The sequence below is a fragment of the Danio rerio genome, chromosome 23 (genome assembly GCF_052040795.2).
Source record: "Danio rerio strain M-AB ecotype USA chromosome 23, GRCz13ab, whole genome shotgun sequence".
NCBI classification, from domain to species: domain Eukaryota; kingdom Metazoa; phylum Chordata; class Actinopteri; order Cypriniformes; family Danionidae; genus Danio; species Danio rerio.
In genome coordinates, this window is record NC_141043.1 from 49,975,616 (window position 1) to 49,998,798 (window position 23,183).

The 23,183-nt window shown below is 37.7% G+C and overlaps 1 protein-coding gene across 2 annotated transcripts; it reads left to right on the top strand.

Annotated features, from left to right (window-relative positions):
• The first annotated feature begins 7,493 nt into the window (after positions 1-7,493).
• ccn1 (cellular communication network factor 1) lies at positions 7,494-13,905 on the top strand. Of its 2 annotated transcripts, none has more exons than XR_015522741.1 (5): positions 7,494-7,662; positions 9,338-9,551; positions 10,179-10,538; positions 11,222-11,703; positions 11,763-13,905. XR_015522741.1 is itself a non-coding variant. In NM_001001826.3 (5 exon segments), coding segments are annotated over 5 exon segments (1,110 nt in total). In that variant the 5' UTR covers positions 7,505-7,614; the 3' UTR covers positions 12,578-13,905.
• Positions 13,906-23,183: the final 9,278 nt, after the last annotated feature.

Consider the following 23,183-nt stretch of genomic DNA (forward strand, 5'->3'; position numbering starts at 1 on the left):
GTTGGATAACTCCGGCAGAAATGTTAATAATGCCGGCTCCTGCCCAGACCAAATATGGTAATATTGTTACGTCTGGAGTCACATCTGGAAGCACTCGGAGAGAGGTTGAGTCAAGAGAGAGGAGCGAGAGCGGACAAAAATAGACGCCGTAAAGTTTGACTTCTGAGCAGTGCATTCTGGGAGTTTTTTTTAGACATATGTGAACTCTAAATCCAACAGTTTAAATGTGTGGAGATTTAAAGAGACAGCTCAGCACAAACAAACTCAAGATTTACACATTATTTACTCGCCTTCGACTGTTTTCAAACACGAGTTTCTTTCTTCTGTTGAACACAAAAGAAGATATTTTGAAGAATGTCAGAAACCGGTAACTATTGACTTACACAGTATTTGTTTTTCCTACTGTGGAAGTCAATGGTTACCGGTTATCAGCATTCTTCAATATGGGTGAGATACAAACTGTTTTGTTGTGAGGAATCATAAACAGTAAAGAAGATATTTTGAAGAATGTTGGAAACTGGTAACCACTTGTATAGTAGCAAAAACAAATACTGTGGAAGTCAATGGTTACCGATGTCCAGCATTCTTCAATAAGGATGAGTTACAAACATTGGTTTGTTGTGAGAAATCATGAACAGAAAAGAAGATATTTTGAAGAATGTTGGAAACCGGTAACCATTGACTTACACAGTATTTCCTACTATGGAAGTCAGTGGTTACCGGTTTCAGCATTCTTCAATAAGGGTGAGATACAAACATTGTTTTGCTGTTAGAGAAATTGTGAAGTAAACCATCGTATATATTGATATAAAATATAGAAATCAATTAGAAATGAATAAAATAAATAATATTTTCTTCTTAAAGAGACAGTTCACCTGCCCAAAAAATGAAGATTCACTCTCCCTTAAGTATTTCAAACTTTTATGAGTTTCTGTTGAACACAAAAGAAGAAATTTTGAAGAATGCTGGACACCAGTAGCTATTGACTTACACAGTATTTGTTTTCCTACTATGGAAGTCAATGGTTACCGATTTTCAGCATTCTTCAATAAGAGAAAGTAAATGCTGACATAATTGTAGTTCTTTGGGTGAACTTTTCCTTTAACTTGTTACATAAAGTTGCTTTGTTGTGAGAAATCGTGAAATAAACCAACATATATATTGAAATAAAATATAGAATAAAATAAATAGGATTATTTTTCTTAAAGGCACAGCTCACAACCCCAAAAATCAAGATTTACACACTATTTACTCACTATCAAGCTATTTCAAACATGAGTTTCTTTCTTCTGTTAAACACAAAGAGAAGATATTTTGAAGAATGTTTGAAACAGGTAACCATTGGCTTACACAGTAAGACAAATAGTATGAAAGTCAATGGTTACCGGTTTCTAACATTTTTCTAAATGTCTTCTTTTGTGTTCAACAGAAGAAAGAAGCTCATAAAGTTGTTGATGATGATATAATTGTATTTTTTGGATGAATTATCGGGTTAATAGTTGAGTTGGATGTGTGAATCCTGTACATTATTAATTTATGGTTGCGGTGCTGGGAATGAGTCGTCATAACTCCATTAATAGACCCCCGGAGTCATCACACATATTTCAGTGACCAGTAATAATCTTTAACATGACGTTACACACAATAAAGCAGGTTAGTAAGCGAGATGGTTACACACACACACACACACACACACACACACATATATAGACTTACTGTAGTGGGTTAATAACAACTATTTCTATAATTACCTAACTCTCTTTACTTTTTATACAGTGTAAATGTGCTATATATAAAGTCATCTGTTCTCTATAGCAGCTAATTCTCTTGGTTTTGCTAATAGTTTTATTTTAATTAAGTTAATAGTTTTAATTTAGTTAATAGTTTTTGTAGAGTTACCTCTACACAAATGTAAAAAGGAAACGTGGAGAGCAGAAGCGCAGAGGAGGGCGGGGGGCGACCGTAAAGAATGTGTTCAGTGAGAGGGGAAAATTCATTTAGGAAAGAGAGGGAAGAAAAGAGAGAAAAAAGACGGAAAGTGAGACAGGGTGGTGCTTAGCGAGGACGGAAAACGCGCCATGAAACATTCCGCGCATATTTTTTTTTTTTTTTTTTTTTTTTTTTTTTTTTTTTTATTGCTTCAAGAAACTGTATAACACAATTTAGAATATAGTAAAAGATAACAGTTCTTTTACACAACAATCACATTACATACACAAGATAAGAGTAAAACTAAAACACAGTACATAAAAAAAATAAAATATAAATAAAAATAAAAAAAGACAGTATAATAAAAAAAAGAAATAAATATTCAAGTAGCATGAAAGATCTCATCATATTTGCTCAAGAAAGAAGTACATTTCTTATTTTCAATTAATCTAAGAGATTTAATTAAATGTTCTATTTCACATAAGAAGTCAATAAAGATTGGATTTTTTTTAAGAAACCTCTGTTTGTGAAAATAAAATTTCCCAGCAAGTATAAGAAAGTTCACAGTGGCTTCTAACGCCTTGTTTTGGTTTTCAAAATAGCAAATAACATCCTTAAGGTACAAATTACCACTTATATTAACCTTGGAGAAACAGTATGAGCTTAAATCATCCCAAAACAGTGATGATACATCGCAAGAAAAAAATAAGTGACAAATGTCTTCACTCTCATTCTTACAAAATGTGCAAATATCAGTAACATCACAATATTTGGATAAAAGTGCATTACATGGGTAAATATTGTGCAAAATTTTAAAGTGCACCTCTTTCATTTTATTAGGAATACAGAATTTATATGGTAATAACCATGTTTTCCTCCATTGAATATTAACAATTATGGATCCCCAAAAAAACTTTCCTCTAGGAGTGATTGCGTTATGTGACTGGGACACTTGACGTATAAACTTATTATTGCATTCCTTACTAAGAATAGATTTTCCTCCTAGGAGTAACTGTGACAATTGTTTGGTACCTGCCTCATAACTAAGAGCAGCTTTCATCAGACATAATAATCCACTAGGTATAGCCTTTATAATTGACTTGAATTCCATATAGCGAATAGGGAATTGATACATGTTTATAAAACTCTCATAAGTTAAAAGATCACCGTTACTGTTAAAAAGATCAGAAACAAAAATAATGTTTTTGTTAAACCATTTATCCCAGAAAAAAGATTTATTATTTATCTTAATGTCACCATTATTCCATAGAATGGTTTTGTGGGGTGAGAAGTTGTGGCTGTAAGTCAGTTTCCAGGCTAAAAGAGCTTGTTGATGGAATTGAGCTAATTTAATAGGTAATTTACCAATGGAGTAATTGCACTTCATTAAAAAAGAAAGGCCACCAATCTCTTTAAATATATTGTTTGGAATAAAATACCACATAGAGTCTGAACCAAGCAAACATCTCTTTAGCCAATTGATTTTAAAAGTATTATTGGTGTCATCAAAATTTAGGACTTCAAGACCCCCCTCACTCCTTTTATTTGATAATAAATGTTTCTTCAATTTGTGAGGCTTATTATTCCAAATAAAATCAAGAAAAATTTTGTCAATTTTTTTAGAGGTCTGATTATCTACTGCTAAAGATAATGAGGGGTATACAAATCTAGATAACCCATCTGTTTTGGTTAAGAAGACTCTGCCTAGAATTGATAAATCTCTTTGGAGCCAACTATTAAAAATATATTTTACTTTAGATAATCTTGTTGAAAAATTTAAAAACTGTCTGCTAATTAGATTTTTTGTTATATTAATTCCTAAGTATTTTACTTCCTCTTTGATCGGTATATTTTCAATTTTTGCATCTAAGGTGTCATACAAGCAAATAATTTCACATTTTAATAAATTTAGTTTGAGTCCAGAAGCATCTGAGAATGCATTAATAATGGTTAAAACAGGAGACACTTGATCTTTATCCTTTAAAAATAGTGTAGTGTCATCTGCCAATTGTGATATGCGAATCTCTCTGTTAAAGATATTAATACCAACCAAATTATTATTGTGTAGAATATCTATAGATAGAGTTTCTACAACAAATAAAAATAAGAATGGGCTCAAGGGACAGCCCTGTCGTATACCACGAAGCACAGGAAATCTTGGTGAAGTACTTGAATTTAGAATTACACAACTATTAATATCTTTGTACAACATTTGCACCACATTAAGAAATTTTAAGGGGAATCCAAAGGCTTTCAAAGAGTCTAAAAGGAATTCATGCTTTACGGTGTCGAAAGCCTTGTAAAAATCGAGGAATAGGATAATAGCATCAGAGTCTATTTCATTTTTATAATCAATTAGATCCAGCACAAGTCGAGTATTACAACTAATATGACGCCCTTTTATAAATCCAGTCTGCGTTTCATTTATAATATAATGTAAATGTCGTTTTAATCTTTTGGCAAATATGGAAGCAAGTAATTTATAATCAAAATTTAGAAGTGTAATAGGACGCCAATTGTCAATAATAGTTGGATCTTTGTCTGGTTTGGGAATGAGAGATATCACACCTTGTTTCATAGTAGGGGTCATTGTTTCATTCTCTAAACACTCTTGAAGCATTAAAAGAAAGGGTTGCTCTAAAAATTCCCAAAAATGTATAAAAAATTCTAATGTTAGGCCATCAGAGCCAGGCGACTTCCCTTTTTTCATTAATTTCATTGCATCCCTAATTTCATTTAAAGAAATTGGAGCTTCACATAATACTTTAAACTCATTACTTATCTGAGGTATATAGTTTTCTATTTGTTGTAGGTAAGATCCGTTTTGGCTTGCATGAGAGTCAAGGGAATATAGGTTTCTATAAAAATTTGAAATAAAATTTCCAATGTCTTCCTGATTTTTTGATAAGGAATTATTTATTTGTAGAGCAGAAATACTCTTTCTTTTAAAATTTCTTTTCTCAAGTGAGAAAAAGAAGCTTGTATTTTTCTCTCCTTGCTCAATCCACTTTGCTCTGGATCTAACAAAGGCACCTTTAACAATTTCTATATACAACTGGTCTAATTCTAATTGACAGGATTTTAACTGAGTAATTTCTTGAACAGAGAGATTTTCTTTTCTAATCAAGGCATTTATATTATTTAATAAATTAGCTTCCTTACTGGCATTAACCACTCTTAAGGCTTTAGATCGGTTTATAGCTAGAGTTCTAGCTTTAAATTTAAAATAATCCCAATCAGCAGCATGTGACTTACTCACACAATTTGAGAATATTTCATTAGCTAAATGTTTAATCTGACTATTAAAAATTTTATCGTTTAACAAATTATTATTCAATTTCCAGTAACCACGTAAGGTATTCTCCTTACGATTCGTTTGCAGAACTAGTCTAATTGCTAAGTGATCAGAAAATGGAGCATACTGGTGACTTACATCAAATACAAATTGTAACAGCTGTTGAGAAACAAGGAAAAAATCTATTCTAGATTTATAAGTTTGCAGATTATTACTCCATGTGTATTCCTTCACATCAGGATGAAAATGTCGCCAAGCATCTGTTATTTGAAGATAATCACACAGAGTATAAATAATGTCATTACTGCGACTCATTTTTGGGGGATATCGGTCATATGAATTATCTAAAACCTCATTAAAGTCTCCAGCAAATATAACAAAAGCCTGATGATATTTATTCTTTAAAGCTTCAATTTTTATCTGTAGTAAAGAAATAAATGCTTTATTGACGGAAGTTAAATTGTGGCCATATATATTAACTATTATAAAGACTGCATTATCAAGTTTAGTGACAAGAATAACCCATCTACCCTCTGTAGAGGCTAGAGATTCAACAATATCTCCTTTAAATTTATTGATGAGAGTGATAACACCCGCTGAATGATTAGACCCATGACTAAAATAGGCCCTATCACCCCACTGTGATTTCCAAAAACGAACATCATTCTCACAAGAATGGGTTTCTTGTAAAAGTATTAAGTCAACATTCATTTTCCTACAATATAAAAATAAAGCCTTTCTTTTTGTAAGATCTCTCAAGCCACGGGTATTTAACGAAACAATACTCAAAGAGTTAAACTCAAAGTTTTTAACATTCATATAAAAAAATAATAATAATAACTAGAAACAGAGATAAAAGAGAAAACTAGAATAAAGTTGAATGCAAATAGAACAAAATTAACAATGCACACTTCTTGAACTTACCGCTGTAAACGAGTAACGGCAAAGAGGAGAATAAAGCTAACATGAACCTTAGCCAGTAGTGCAATTACTTATGAAGGAACAAATTACATATAAAATATAGTCATGACAGTCAATAGGGAAAAAGAAAAGTCTCAGATATACCGTTAGTTATTCTTCAATTGGAGATTGCTTAGATAACTAAAAAATTACGTTCGGCTACATATGCTCCGTAAAGTTTTTAGGGAATAAGTTCAAGTTTTTTTCCAGCAACAAAAGCATAGGGGCCATTCCACGAAACCTTTTTGCCTTCCTCACGAGCCTTCTTCACTAAAGGCCATAACTTGGCTCTAGCATCCACATCCTGTTTGATTAACGCCTCCTTGATGCGAATTCTGTTTTCCGCTAGATAGCGAGACTCTTTTGCAGCTCGCCATACAATGTCCCTGTAGGTACGCATAGTAAAACGCATCACGATGTTACGAGGTGCTCCGTCAGACCTCCTTAGCCCCAGGCGGTGAGCAACATCAATTACATCTTCCATCTTGTCTTGTATGCCAGGGACCACCTGTTTCAGGATGCTGATCGTCACACTTCTCGTGTCTTCTCCGTCGCGCTCTGGAACCCCTTGTAACTTAAGATTCCATCGCCGGGAGTAGCGCTGCATTTCGTCAAAGTTCTCTTTTAGACGTAGATTTTCTGCCCGCAATTCTTTATTCTCCTTCTCAATTAGAGCTATTTTAACGCCATGCGTCTTGATCTCTTCACTCATGTGGGAGACTTTTTCAGACAATTTATCTAGTTTTTCACAGGAGACTGCGACCGTATTGTCAATGGAAATCACTTTGTCGTGCGTTTCATCCATTTTAGCGGTTAGCTTCTGAATCGCGTCAAGGAGTGTAGATAAGGATATTTCATCCGTACCTTTTGATCTCGTATGATTCTTGGATGGAGTAGAACAAATAGGCTTTGCAAAAACCTCTTCATTGGCACCAATTTCTGTCTCAAGATCGATATTTTCCAAGTTTGCAGACTCCATGTCCCCTTCTTCCACGAGGTATCCAGCCAATATAGCACTTTCCTGAAGGGACTGATTCTTTCTTTTTTTCCCCATTGTCACGTCAGAAATTAAAAATGTCCGTTAAAAATATTCAGGAACACATACACTTTCAAAATTTAAGATTCTACATGCAAAATAACCATTTTGTTAACTTTAAAACTCCTCGTAGTACCTAAGCGCTAAAAAACGTGACCATTCACTCCGCTGCCATCTTGGCTCCCCCAACATTCCGCGCATATCTTTGGGACAGTTCAACGCGGTGACGTCAGGGCGCCGCTGGCCTATAAAGCCGCCGCCGTGCGCGCCTCCGGAGCAGAGCAGCGCCTTCATACGCGCGGGAAAACAAACGGACGCTCCTCAGACTAAAGCAGGACTTAAAAACGACGGAATTTTGCTCAAAATCAGCGAGCTGACAAACACAGACGCGAAGATGTTTGCTTGGGCTGTTATCGTCATCTTTATTGCACACTTTAATATGGTGAGTACTGTTTTATATAGAAGTTGAGGGATGTTTACTCATAGGAATACGGTTAGTTCACCCATAAAGATTATTTCATAAACCTCACTGAGTTTCTGTTCAACACTGAAGATCCTATATTATTGGATAAATTACTATCATGATGTTTGTTATTCCTACTATAGAAGTGAGTGTATGAAAATAACTTCTTAAAGTGTTTAACAGAAACTTATGAAGGTTTAAAACAACTCACTGAGAGTAAATAGCGAGTAATTCTTCAGTTTTTGGGGTAAACTACCCTTTTTAATGGTTTGTTTGCCTATTGGCAAAACTTGAAGTGGATTAAATCATTTAATCTGAAGAAAGTCTTAGGAAAACTTTATTTTGATTCTCTTGAGATGTTGACTGCTGTATAGTGTTGATTATTTAGGGGGCGTTCACATCACTATTTCAGAACCATAAGTGCTATAAAGTAGAGTTTCTGCCTTGATCCTAGTCCAAACATCCAAACATTATTAAAATCAAGAGGCATTTTCTAGACAAGCACACAATATCCTCATGTTTTCAGAAAGATCTCTTTAATTTTGACGAAAAGAAACACTGTCAATAAAACGCTTCTTGATAGAATAATCTTAAGATATTTAGACTGGAAACGAGACTATAACTCAAACTAAAAAGCATTTGGTCAACTTTATTTTTAATGTACAATCCATATGCTATTAACAACTTGGACTTTTAGCTCAAACTACTTTAATTAGATGCTTATTAATAGTTATTAAGCTAGTGCTGGGTTTAGATATTGGGGATGTAGAATACATCATACTTTATAAGTGGTGATAAACAGTTAATATCTTAATTATAGGAAGTTAATAAGCCAGTGCACTGCAAAAAAAAGCTATTACCTAGAGTCTTTTTGTCTTGTATCTAGTCCAAATATCTAAAAAATCTGAAATCAAGAAGCATTTTTTAGACTTTTACAAAATGTTGTGTTGTTTTCAGAAATAATACATCACAATGAAGTGAGTTTTTCCTTAAGACGAGCAAAATAATCTGCCAATGGTGAAGTGAAATAGTATGGTTTTTCCTTTTGGCATATGATTATTTAGTTTACCACATTGGCAGATTATTAAAACTCCTTTAATTTTGACTCATTTCTGAAAACATTTAGATTTCTACAGGACATTTCTAAACATAATTTGAACAATTTTCTAATAACTAATTTCTCTTATCTTTGCCATGATGACAGCACATAATATTAGACTAGATATTCTTCAAGACACTAGTATTCAGCTTACAGTGACATGTAAAGGCTTCACTAGGGTAATTAGGGTAAAGTTAGGGTAATTAGGCAAGTCATTGTAAACAGTGGTTTGTTCTGGAGACAATCCAACACTAATATTGCTGAAGGGGCCAATAATATTGAGCTTAGCATGAGTTTAAAACAATGAAAAACTGCTTTTATTCTAGCCCAAATAAAACAAATAAGACTTTCTCCAGAAGAACAAATATTAGAGGAAACACTGTGAACAACTCCTGAATCTGCTCAACATCATTTAGGAAATATTTTAAGAAGAATAAGTCCTGAGCTGAGCTGTATTTGAGAGTGCTGAATGTATTGATGGTGGTGGTGGTGGTGTTGTTCAGGTGTCCTCCAGCTGTGCATGTAGGTGATAACTGCATTGATTGTGTTGTTCAGGTATCCTCCAGCTGCCCGGCGGTGTGCTCCTGTGCTCCGGATGCCCCCCAGTGTCCTCCAGGAGTGGGTCTGCAGCGGGACGCCTGCGGCTGTTGTCTGGTGTGTGCCAGACAGCTGAACGAGGACTGCAGCCGCTCAGAGCCCTGCGACCACAGCAAGGGCCTGGAGTGCAACTATGGGGCCAGCCACGGGGCCACCAGGGGCATCTGCAGAGGTGTGTTTCTCATTACACACACATGCACACACACACATACACATACATACATACATGAATACATACATACATATTGTAAGTGTGTGTGCTGTGCATATTCATTATGTGTGTATATATAAATACACACATGCAATGTTTAATTATATTTAAATAGAAAATATACGTATATGATACAAATTCTATATACATTTAAAGCAGTTTTTAATAAACTCATGTTAAGCTCAATATTATTGGCCCCTTCAGCAATATTAGTGTTGGATTGTCTCCAGAATAAACCACTGTTATACAATGACTTGCCTAATTACCCTAACTTTACCCTGATTACCCTAGTGAAGCCTTTACATGTCACTGTAAGCTGAACACTAGTGTCTTGAAGAATATCTAGTCTAATATTATTTACTGTCATCATGATGAAGAGGAAATAAATCAGTTATTAGAGATGAGTTATTAACACTGTTATGATTAGTGTTGGAGAAATCTGCTCTCTGTTTAACAACATATTATATTTAACAACATTTATATTTTGGTTTCTATGTCACATATACATAATAACATATATTAATCCCAAACAAACATATTAAATCTCTGCCCAGCACTAATTAAAACGCTCTGAATTTCTGTTCTCAGCTAAATCAGAGGGCCGGCCGTGCGAGTACAGCAGCCGGATCTACCAGAACGGGGAGAGTTTCCAGCCCAACTGTAAGCACCAGTGCACCTGTATGGACGGGGCGGTGGGCTGTGTGCCGCTGTGCCCGCAGGAGCTCTCGCTGCCCGCGCTGGGCTGTGCCAACCCTAGGCTGGTCAAAGTGCCCGGCCGCTGCTGCGAGGAGTGGGTCTGCGATGATGAGCAGCAGGGCGGGAAACTCATCGAATCGGCCAATAAGATGCCTGGAAATAAAGAAGTGGGCGGAGACTCGGAGAAAGAACTGACCAATAAAAACGAGCTGATCTCTGTCATCATGAACACCAAACTCAAATCGTTACCTGGTAAGAACACACACTCACTATACTGCCAGTAAAATGCTTTTATTATTATTATTCACAGTGCTGAAGTAGATGCAGGACACAAACTCGTAAAAAAATAAGATTAATTTTCACTTCCCCCATTGGTAGATTATTTTAGCTTTATTTTTAGGAGAAATTCACTTAATTTTGCCTTATTACTTCTAAAAAACAGGACAATATTAATTCAAATTGACAAAAGGAGCTTCAGGGGTAATCATGTATTAGTGCTCTTTGGATAAGGGATATGCAAACCTTAATAATGCATAATAATAATAGTAATAATGCTCTCAAAAATAAGAGGGAAAATAGCCTTTATTAAAGGGATAGTCCACCCAAAAATGGAAATTATCATTATTTACTCACTCTTGTTTCAAACCTTTATACGTTTCTTTTTTTCTGTTAAACACCACTATATTCTGATAATCTAACCAGTTACAGGTCTTCAACATTCTTCAAAATATCTTCTTTAGAGCCCAACAAGAGAATAACTATCAAGAAAGAATGTTTGAAACCACTGGAGTGAGAGTAAATAACGAGTGATTGAGAAATGAAGTGTAAATTTAGTGTGAACTGTCCCTTTAACATGTTAATGAGCTGATGAATATGCTGAATCTGATGCTTGTGCATATGTATTTTTAAAAATAAGACTTTGCTTATCTTTGCAGCTTTCCGATCGCATCAGATGGAGAAGTGCATCGTGCAGACCACCGGCTGGTCCCAGTGCTCCAGGAGCTGTGGTACAGGAATCTCCACCCGAATCACCAATAATAACGCTGAATGCAAACTGATGAAGGAGAGCCGCATCTGTGAGGTCCGGCCCTGCAGCCAGTCTCCACACACCAGCCTGAAGGTGAGCAGGTCATCATGAATGACCTGGAGGAGCTTTAGTGCATGGGTCATCATTAAGAGAAACTACTGACAAGCACTAAACTAGTGTAGCGTGCTGTCAGGAGTGCAATTTAACCACAGAAAATGACCATAAACTAAACAAACTGATGAACATTCAGCTTATAAAGTCTTTAACTGACCTGGTGGAACTGTGTGCATGGGTTATTAATAAGAGAAACTCAACATTTGCTCAGAGTTAGTGTCAGGAACGCAGTTTAACCAAAGAAACTGACCAAAAACTAAAAATCTGATTGCACATGTTTGTTAACCGACCTGGTTGACCTTTTTGTGCATGTTTAAAACCAAGAACAGAAATAGTCTAATTGCACACCAGTGTGAACTAGTTTAGAGCTTTTCTTCTCTTTATTTTGATGATAACTCATGCACACAGAGGTCAAGCAGTTCAGTTAAAGGCTTTCTAACCTAAATCTGTGATCTGATTCATTCATTTCTTTGCTTGATTTGCATTTCTGACCCAAATCGAAGCAAATTGTTCTTTTTCTTGAAGAAAGATTTGGTCACTAATTTAAGCAACTTCCACTCTAAGAAGCACTTTAGTTGGAGCATTTTCTTTGGTTCGATTGCATTCTTGACACCAACTCTAAACTAGCTTTAGAAAATGATTCAGAGTGTTTCTTAGAGCGAAATTAAAAGACTTGAATTGGTGGCTTGAATATTTTCCTCTATATATACACACAATAGTCAACATTTGAAGCAGATCAAACTTTTTACCAACCTTTTTTTCTGTAGAAATGAGATTAAATGAGAGAAACTCTGCTAAATGGATGTGCCTTTGACTAATCCTGCTTATTCTCTGCATTGCTCTACAGAAAGGAAAGAAATGCAACCGCACCAAGAAGTCTGTGATGCCGGTGAAGTTCTCTTACGCCGGCTGCTCCAGCTTGAAGAAGTACCGTCCTCGGTTCTGCGGCTCCTGCGTGGACGGACGCTGCTGCAGCCCCCAGAACACCAGGACCATCCGGGTCAAGTTCCGCTGCCAGGACGGAGAGACCTTCAACAAGAACGTGATGATGATCGAGTCCTGCAAGTGCACGAAGCACTGCCCGCACGCCAGCGAGGCCGGATTCCCCTTCTACAGACTCTACAACGACATCCACAAGTTCACAGACTGAGGAAACACTGACAGAAACACTGCTCTGACAGTCTCTCACATCCAGAACTTCCGTCATCAAGAAGCATTTCATAGATGAGGATGAACTATTGTGCAGTTTTCAGAAATAATGAGTCGAAATAAGCTGAAAACAAGCTAAATCCTCTCACACCACACACCATTGTTTAGCTTGTTTAAATGAAAACTTCACTCAGTATCTGAAAACAACACAATACTTTGCACTTCTTGATCTTCTTAATTTTCAGATGTTTGGAGACTAAGGCCGTGTCCACATGTACATGGGTATTGTTCTATATTTTAAACAAATGCATGTGTGTTAAGGCCATGCTGAACCTACAGGGGGCGACTTTAACACCAAATGCGCATCAGTCATCTGAACATGTCACTTTCAGTTGTGTGTTCGTGTTGATGAACTGAGGAACCGTGTAGAAGAGTACAGTTTTGAAGATACCCGTGTTCGTGTGGACGATGCCTCCGTAAGACGAGCTTCTTTCATGCACCGACCAATAGGCAACCGGGGGTTCCGTCCGCCGGCCAATCAACTACCATCTCCTGTTGTAACTAGATTCCCACGGAATTACACACTTACGATACGGGGACTTTTATCGTGCACTGTTTGCTGAGGTCAGCGTTTCCAGAAAAAACAAACGAACAATGTCTCGCTTCACAATGGAGCGCAATGTGTTAATGGCTTCGTTACGGAGCAACCTGTAAAGATGCGCTTGTTAATATTTCAGTTCCTGATGTATATCTCGATGACCCAACTGTAGATTTGTGTATATGTGTGTGTGTGTGTGTGTGTGTGTGTGCTCCAGTTTGCACATGCAAAACCTACAAGACTCAAACCTGACTCAAAGGTTGAGCCTGTCCAGTGATAACACACTCCCTCCTAATGCGGGTGAACGCATCATTAGCTGCGTCCCAAATCGCATGCGTACGCACTGATCTGCGGCATTTATGAGTATGAATAGTGCATTTTAATACTTGAATGATGCACTTATTCAACTGTTAAACACAAGTACTACATGACTGCGTGTATGAGAAGCGTGAAAAGCAGCATGTAAATGTAATTAATCATTAATTATAAGTGCCGGCTGTGTAATTTGTGACGCAGCTAATGTTTGGCAGCTAGAGGAAACCAACATCAGATTAACAGCGGACTCTCACAGCGGTTGAGTGAATGTTTTATAATTGTTATTAATATTATTTATCGCAAATGTAGCTCTTCTATTTGAACATTGTCATACTGGAATAAAGTGTACAGGAAGAATTATCTATGATCTAATTTTATGTGTTATGAGTAAATAAAAGGTTTATTTATGAAGCGAACAGCTTGTGTCCTGGCCTCTGATGTTCCTTTATTGTTTCATCATCGCCTCGTCAGTTCCTCATCAAATCTTCCGACCAATCAAATGCTCTCTAGACATGTCTGACATGCCCCGCCCCCTTCTCATGTTCATTTCATTTGAGCTCAGTCACTCTGACATAAACACAGCACTATTGGCTGGAGCCAATAATAGGGCGGAGCTACTGCATGCCCCGCCCTCTGCTCATGTTTCAGTAGATTTATTAAAATAACACAAAGCACTCGCAGCTCATTTAAACTCCGCATGAACCAGAAGCTGCAACTTTAGTCGTATTGTGACGCAGAGAAACTAAACATTAAACTAGTAAACAGATGGGCGTGGCTTGTTTTTTCTACTGCGAGATGATTGGCTGTAGTAAAGTGGCTCATTCAGAAAGATGAGGGAAGTGTTTGGGGAGAGTTATTACAACCTGACTGCTGCTCACTATTTCTGTTATCAAAAATGACACCTGGAGGGGTGTGGTTAAGTGTGTTAGCCCCGCCCACTACCCCAGACAAACCTAATCTGAGAATTAAACTGAAATCAGGGCTCTTTAGTTCTTAATGGCATGCACAGATGAGCTGTTCACCACCAAACTAACACTGTGAGCTCACGGAGTCTTGATTTGCTGCAGACTTTAACAGTGAGGTTATATAACAGCGCTTCTGGAAGTTTCTCTCCCTGTCTGTGTGTTGAATGGAATGCTCTCGGAGACCTGTAAGACTGGACGCTTCCTCCAATAAAAGCTGAGCCTCCGTCCTTCATCTGCTCCTTCAAGAAAACAGTGGAGTCCCAGCAACGGCCGAAAGCGTGGAGCTGCGCCCGGAATCTTGAGTGCTTTTCCAAACGCAGCTCAAGTCTGTGTTTACAGAAACACACAGGAGTAAAGACAGCAGCCGGAGGTCTGAGCTTACTTTACTGCACGCTAGGACTGTGCTGCAGTATGAACATGTATCTATACACCACCTGACACAAGTCTTGTGGATTGGTCAGCCCAGTCATCAGATATCAACATTATTGAGCATGTAGGAAGGGGGAATGTCAATCAATCAAAGTGTTTCCTTAATCCAGCCTGATGATAAAAGTAGAATTGATTCATGTTTAGCAGAAGAGGCTGGAGATATTCACACACCGGATTCCTGCATAACATCTCCTCTGTATGAGCCATCTCTCCCCCTGTTGCTCTGTGATAATGGTTTGGTCCAGGTGAAGGGGATCCAGCTGTGGAATGCAGACGCGCTGCTGCTCGACAGATGCTGGAAAGTATGCGGGAGCAGCCCGTTCAGTTCGGGAATCCTGCTAAAAATATGCCCCCGCTGAAAGAACAGAGATCCTGGCCTGGAGCAAACTGCGTTTTATAACATCCCAGCGGACGACAGCAACACAAGCCGTGGTTATATCACAGCACACCGAGCCAGAACAACAGCCCATATCAGATGGTGTGAAGGACAGAGACCCAGACGTTTCCTTCAGATAGGAGCGCGCAGACTGCTAAAAACAGACAACAACAACGAGAAGACAGAGCAATTCAACTGAAGCAGACATTAGTTGCCTTATAGGGAGTCATTTGACAACTTCACCGCCTCTGGAGTCCATTTCACTTCATTTCTATTGTACGTTTACAATGCAGATCAATGTCGAACTCAGCTCCTGGAGGACGCAGTGCTGCACAGTTTAGTTCCTACACACTAACCTGCAGGTCTATAGCAAGCCTGCAGAACTCAGCTGTGTTTAATCAGGGTTAAAGCTGAACTGTGCAGAGCTGCGGCCCTCCAGGAGCGGAGTTTCACACCCGTGCTGTGGATCAACACAGATGAAGCTCTAGTAAAGTATGATGGTGTTGGTCAGTGCAATGATTTCTAGTTATATTAAATGTTCGATGACTGATTTGATCATCTCTTCAGAGGAGAAAGTGAATATTTATTATGTTTTCACTCCTCCTGTCGTCCTGAATGTCCGTCACTGAACTGATGCCCCCTAGTGGCCAAACACAGAACTGAGGATCTGTTTTAAGGGAAAGTGCAGCTAATATTGGAGATTCTGTCAGTATTTAGTGATCATGTGGTTTGCAGCTCTGCTCTGGATTTACTTTCATTTAATGGGCATATTATACTTTTATGTTGTGCAGGAGAATTTATGGAGATTAGACTGACAGATTTCTGAGAACTATTTAGGATGGCACAGAACCCTTCAATAAAAAGAATTTAAAAGCTATATTAATATTGAACCATATTTTTAAAAAGTGCAAATAATAAGTCATCCAACATTTTTTTATGATGATAAACACTTTTTAAGGTAAAATTTATGATTTTTGAAAATAAATATTGCTTGTTTTTATTATAATTGCTGTGTTTTCGTTTGGTCTCATGCATTGGAGCACTGTGCTTGCATTGCTGTTTGTGGAATCATCATTACCAATAACAGATTCCTAATTGTAAATTAATTTAAAGTTTAAGGCTGAGTAAATAATAACAGAAGGAACATTTCTGGTGTGCTTTTTAACTATTAATCAATATTTAATCAGCTACACTTATTTTAGTATGTTAATCAGGTTTTAACTCTTAAGATGCTGTTAGTGAGTTAAATTGATTGAAGTTGAAATAACTTGTAAAATTTATTTTGATTCAACTTTAAAAATTGAAGGCAGCACCATCACTTAATACACTGCAGATCTCCTGAAAACCAGATAATATTCACCATCTGTTGGTTAATGAAAGCATGAAGCTAAATAAATGTGTATCTTTTCTGAAGATGGGAGGAGTTTAATGCGGTGTTGCCATGGTATTTTAGGCTGTTTAGGTGTAATGCTCTTTTAATCTCTTTTAATGTACATCTTAAGATGATTTTCAATTTTTGCATGGTCTAGAACAGGGGTCACCAATCTCGGTCCTGGAGGGCCGGTGTCCCTGCAGGGTTTAGCTCCAACTTGCCTCAACACACCTGCCTGGATGTTTCAAGTATAACTATTAAGACCTTGATTAGCTTGATCAGGTGTGTTTGATTAGGGTTGGAGCTAAAATCTGCAGGACACGGGCCCTCCAGGAACAAGTTTGGTGACCCCTGGTCTAGAAGCTAAAAATTTAATTTTAATTTTTAATTTAATTTTACTCACTTAATGTAATCTAAAGTAGTCAGATTACACTACTATAAAAGTAATCTAAATGTAATCCAAAAGTAGTCAAATAGCAGTCATATAGCATTGCCATAAAGTAATCTAAACATAATCCAAAAGTAGTCATATTGCATTGCACTAAAAGTAATCTAAATGTAATCCAAAAGTAGTCATATTGCATTTCTATAAAAGTAATCTAAATGTAATCCAAAAGTAGTCATATTGCATTGCTATAAAAGTAATCTAAATGTAATCCAAAAGTAGTCAGATTGCATTGCTATAAAAGTAATCTAAATGTAATCCAAAAGTAGTCAGATTGCATTGCTATAAAAGTAATCTAAATGTAATCCAAAAGTAGTCAGATTGCATTGCTATAAAAATATTCCAAACGTAATCCAAAAGTAGTCGAATTACATTACCATAAGTAATCTAAATGTATTCCAAAGGTTGTCAGATAGGAGTCATATAACATTGCCATAAAAGTAATCTAAAAGTAGTCATATTGCATTGCTAATAAAGTAATCTAAATGTAATCCAAAAGTAGTCAGATTGCATTACCATAAGTAATCTATATGTAATCCACAGTAGTCAGATTACGCTACTATAAAAGTAATCTAAATGTAATCCAAACTAGTCAAATTGCAGTCACATAGTATTAACATAAAAGTAATCTAAATGTAATCCAAAAGTAGTCAGATAACATTGCTATAAAAGTAATCTAAATGGAATACAAAAGTAGTCGAATTACATTACCATAAGTAACCTCAATGTAATCCAAAGGTAGTCAGATAGCAGTCATATAGCATTGCCATAAAGAAATCTAAATATAATCCAAAAGTAGTCAGATTGCATTGCTATAAAATTATTCCAAACGTAATCCAAAAGTAGTCGAATTACATTACCATAAGTAATCTAAATGTAATCCAAAGGTTGTCAGATAGCAGTCATATAGCATTGCCATAAAAGTAATCTAAAAGTAGTCATATGGCATTGTTATTAAAGTAATCTAAATGTAATATAAAGTAGTCGAATTGCATTGCTATAAAAGTAATCTAAATGTAATCCAAAAGTAGTCATATTGCATTGCTATAAAAGTAATCTAAATGTAATCCAAAAGTAGTCATATTGCATTGCTATTAAAGTAATCTAAATGTAATCCATAAGTAGTCAGATTGCATTACCATAAATAATCTATATGTAATCCACAGTAGTCAGATTACGCTACTATAAAAGTAATCTAAATGTAATCCAAACTAGTCAGATTGCAGTCACATAGTATTAACATAAGTAATCTAAACGTAATCTAAAAGTAGTCAGATAACATTGCTATAAAAGTAATCTAAACGAAATACAAAAGTAGTCGAATTACATTACCATAAGCAATCTCAATGTAATCAAAAGGTAGTCAGATAGCAGTCATATAGCATTGCCATAAAGGTAATCTAAACATAATCCAAAAGTAGTCATATTGCATTGCTATAAAAGTAATCTAAATGTAATCTAAAAGTAGTCGAATTGCATTACCATAAATAATCTAAATGTAATCCACAGTAGTCTGATAGAAGTCATATAGCATTGTCATAAAAGTAATCTGAATGTAATCCAAAAGTAGTCAAATTACGCTACCATGAAAGTAATCCAAATGTAATCCAATAGTTAGAGTGCATTACTATAAAAGTAATCTATATGTAATCCAAAAGTAGTCAATGACATTACATGAGCATATTATCTGATGGTAATAATCCCATAATACAATGCCCATGTGATCTCCCCAGATAGATGTGCAAGGAACATCTTGGGTAATATCTTGAGTAAAACACACACACACACACACTGGTGGTGATGTAAGCGGGTGTGTGAGAGGAGCTGCCAGAAAGAGTGTGTATGGGGAATCATTACTATTATAGCGCTTAACTAGCCGTGACACACACCTCATCTCACACTGCACTGCATGCAGCCATGACGGCATGCTGCAGACGGCGTTACATAAGCGCTCATCATCAACTTCAGCAAGCGCGTCTGTTTATCTGCTCAAACAAAGCGCTCTTTGAGGGAGAAACCCCGCGCTAAAGCCGCTGTCGGTGGAAAAGGGTTGGAGAGCCAGCTTCAGAAAGTCTCTGGGTGTTTTCTTTGCTGAATTATGGACAGAAAACACATGGAGACAACTCCACAGAGACCGCAGAGTACGCACACACACGCGTAACACCACTGCAGGCCCGCCAAACAGCATTAGTCTACAGAGGACATCAGAACTTACACTGCTGTTGTGTTAGCGCACATCAGAACTCAAGAAGATGGAGACACTGTGCTCATAAAGGGATGGACATGGTCAGCAGCAATACTCAGGTAGGCTGTGGCGTTGATGCTCAATTGGTACTAATGGACCCAAAGAAAATCTCCCCCACACCATTACACCACCACCACCAGCCTGAACCGCTGATACAAGGCAGGATGATCCATGCTTTCATGTTGTTGAGGCCAAATTGTGAGCCGAGCATCCGAATGTGTCAGCAGAAATGGAGACTCATCAGAGCAGCAACGTTTCTCCAATCTTCTATTGTCCAGTTTTGGTGAGTCTGTGTGAATTGTAGCCTCAGTTTCCTGTTCTTAGCTGACAGGAGCGGCACCCGGTGTGCTCTTCTGCTGCTGTAGCCCATCCGCCTCAAGGTTGGCCGTGTTGTGTGTTCAGAGATGCTCTTCTGCAGAGCTCGGTTGTAACGAGTGCTTATTTGAGTTACTGTTGCCTTTCTATCAGCTGAAACCAGTCTGGCCATTCTCCTCTGACCTCTGGCCTCATCAACAAGGCATTTGCGCCCACAGAACTGCCGCTTACTGGATATTTCCTCTTTGTCGCAGCATTCTCTGTAAACCCTAGAGATGGTTGTGCGTGAAAATCCCAGTAGATCAGCAGTTTCTGAAATACTCAGAGCAGCCCGTCTGGCAGAAACAACCATGCCACGATCAGAGTCTCTTAAATCCCCTTTCTTCCCCATTCTGATGCTCACACTGAACTGCAGCAGATCCTCTTGATCATGTCTACATGCCTAAATGCAGTGAGCTGCTGCCCCGTGATTGGCTGATTATACACTTGCGATAAAGTCAGGTGTACCTAATAAAGTGGCCGCTGAGTGTATAAAAATAGTTTCATACTGAAAACGTTACATATTCGGACATTAATCTTCATGACGATGGCATTTTGTTATTATTACAATTAAACTTGTAAGCTGAGATCAATATTGTAATGTAAGCTGCAGGAATTAATCGCATAATAGTAATGTGCACAAACAACAGCGCCACCTACTGACTTATATGAGGAGTATAGAGTTTTAGCCGTTTTATTGACATCATGTGTGCACAAACATTTTCTAGAAAATAATAAAAAAAAACAAAAATCAGCTGTTAGTAGGAGATTTATAAATTTATGGTCGATTTTTTTTCCTTGTTGCATAAAAAACAACAAAAAAAAAAACACAATGACATTTAGGTAGCTTAATCTTACATTCAAAAATTAAGCCAGATCAGAGAAAGCAGTCAAGATGAACAGCACACACACAGAGCTGCACTATTGAACGCCAGGGTTGCCAGATTCTCCCAACAAAATCAGATAAACTAAATATTCCAAATTCTTCCACTCCCACATATAAAATACATATTTCACACCACTGCATGCATTAATCAGCTGCTGTTTAAACATATCTGTGAACCATAAAACAAAGAGAATACAAATATAATTCATAAAAAACTCGGCATCATTCATTCAGCTTAGTCCCTTTATTCATCAGCGGTCGCCACAGTGGAATGAACCGCCAACTATTCCAGCATATGTTTTACACAGTGGATGCATTTCCAGCTGCAACCCAGTACTAGGAAACACCCACACACACTCACACTCATACACTACGGCCAGTGTAGTTGGTCAGTTCCCCTATATGTGTTTGGACTGTGGGGGAAACCAGAGCACCCGGAGGAAACCCACGCCAACACGGGGAGAACATGCAAACTCCACACAGAAACACCAACTGACCCAGCCGAGACTCAAACCAGAGACCTTCATGCTGTTTGGCAACATAAAGTAAAACAGTTGAACAGAATGATTTGAGGAAACATAATGAATGCAATGTCAAACTTCAGAGCTGCGGAATAAAAACCGAACAGATCCAGAACCGGCCCGGCCCTCTCCACAGCAGCTCAACATCTGCCTGCTCACTCACAGCACAGCATTATGGGATGCAACACAACACCAACACTCTGAAGAGGACGGCTGCCAGAGCGTTGCTGAAGGGTTCTGATTGGTTAGTGTGTTATTAGGCAGCAGTGGTGTAAAGCAGAGATTCATATACTTATGAGTGTGAACTAACTACAAACACCCAGACTACTGTAATGGAGGAGTTTTATAGTTCTATAAATGTGTGCTTTAACTTTCCCTTCAGCACATGTTTACTGCAGTATCAGTGCTGTTACTGTCCTTCAGCCTGCATCATACTGCATTATGTCTCGTCTATGGGGATTAGAGAAATCAGTCCTGTAATTCTGTCCAATCAGGTACAGGTCAATCTGATCATACTGAACTCCCTCAACACACGGGCTGTTTATAACTGCTGCAAACTGTTTAGAAGCATTAAAAGTGTCCAAGAAGACGTCCAAAATCTGTACACACACACTGACCCAGAGACTGACTAGATGCAGGCCGCTGATGAGAAGATGACGGTGTTTACTGTATGAGGACCTTAAACACCCAGCAGGCAACAAGTTGAAGAGTTTAGATGCCAACACCGCTGAAAGCGTCTGATATTTTACTCTGAAATGAGGATTTTCTCTGACTCCTCTATGTCGGCTCAGTAATTTGACTTTTATAGTGATAGATGAGTTCTTTTCATTGCATTTCAAGTGAAATAACTGAACATAAACATTAGCGGCTGAGGAAAATGCTCGTTTCAGGAGAACATTCAGACGTATTTAGAGATTTTCGCATCTGAACTCTTCAGTTGTGCCCCAACATTATGGGGACGTTGCATTATGTTTGGAAATGACAATCAGGTTGACATGCAGGTCAACGTCACTGTCTAACATCCAACCTAATATCAACCAAATATCAACGTCTGATGATCTTCCAGCTTGAAAAACTCTACTATTTTTATATGTATATTTTATGTTAATGTTAAGCACCTTGGGTCTGAGAGTAACGCAATTTCGATTCTCTGTATGTCTTGTACATGTGGCTGAATTGACAATAAAGCTGACTTTGACTTTGACATTGTGTGGATGTTTCCTCTATGACGTCTATCAGACGTTGGATTTTGGTTTGCAGTATTGGACGTCAGTGTGATTCTGGTTTTACATGTTGGACTTTGGTCCCTTTCTAACAACCTAAAATCAACCAAATATCAACGTCACTTGACGGCATTATTGGACATCATGATAACATTCTTCTTAGACGCTGACCAGACATTGAGTTTGGCTCACCTGATGACCTACATCTAACCTAATATTAGCGTCTGGTGATGTTGTGTAACTAAATGCACTACAGAATGTGACGTTTACACACATCCACAAGGGACATGTAATGCATCAGCTTTCACAGCGTAATACTCACTCGAGTACTTTAGAAAGCTCTACTTTTTACTCACACTCTGCGTAATGTTCACAGCAGACACTTACTCTACTGCACGACCGTTTCAGGCGAGTAATGCTGCTCTTACTGGAGTCTGATTTCCAGCAGTCTGTCCACCACTGTTAGGTAGCTGCTGAAGAGTTCTGATTGGTTGTCGTGTTGCTAGGCAGTTGAAATTCTGAACATACTGCTAAATAGTTGCTACATGGATGTGTTGAGATGCGGAGGAGCTGTAAATATAAAAATAAATAATGTAAATACAAAATCTTTAAAGGGCACCACTGGTGAAACATCTACTATTCCAGCTGTGTGGACAGACATGCGTGTAGGTATAGTGTATAGAGCGTCATATTGGGCTGATATAAACACACACAGTGCTTTTTTCAGTTTGACAACATAAAAACGGAGCAATTGGAGCAGTTTTCAGAGCAACCGCAGCTTGACGTAACCCTAACCCACCAATATCGATTGACAGCCGTGCGTCACCACATCCTCCATTTTCAGCGTGCGAGTAAAGCGATGTCTCTAAAGGAACACC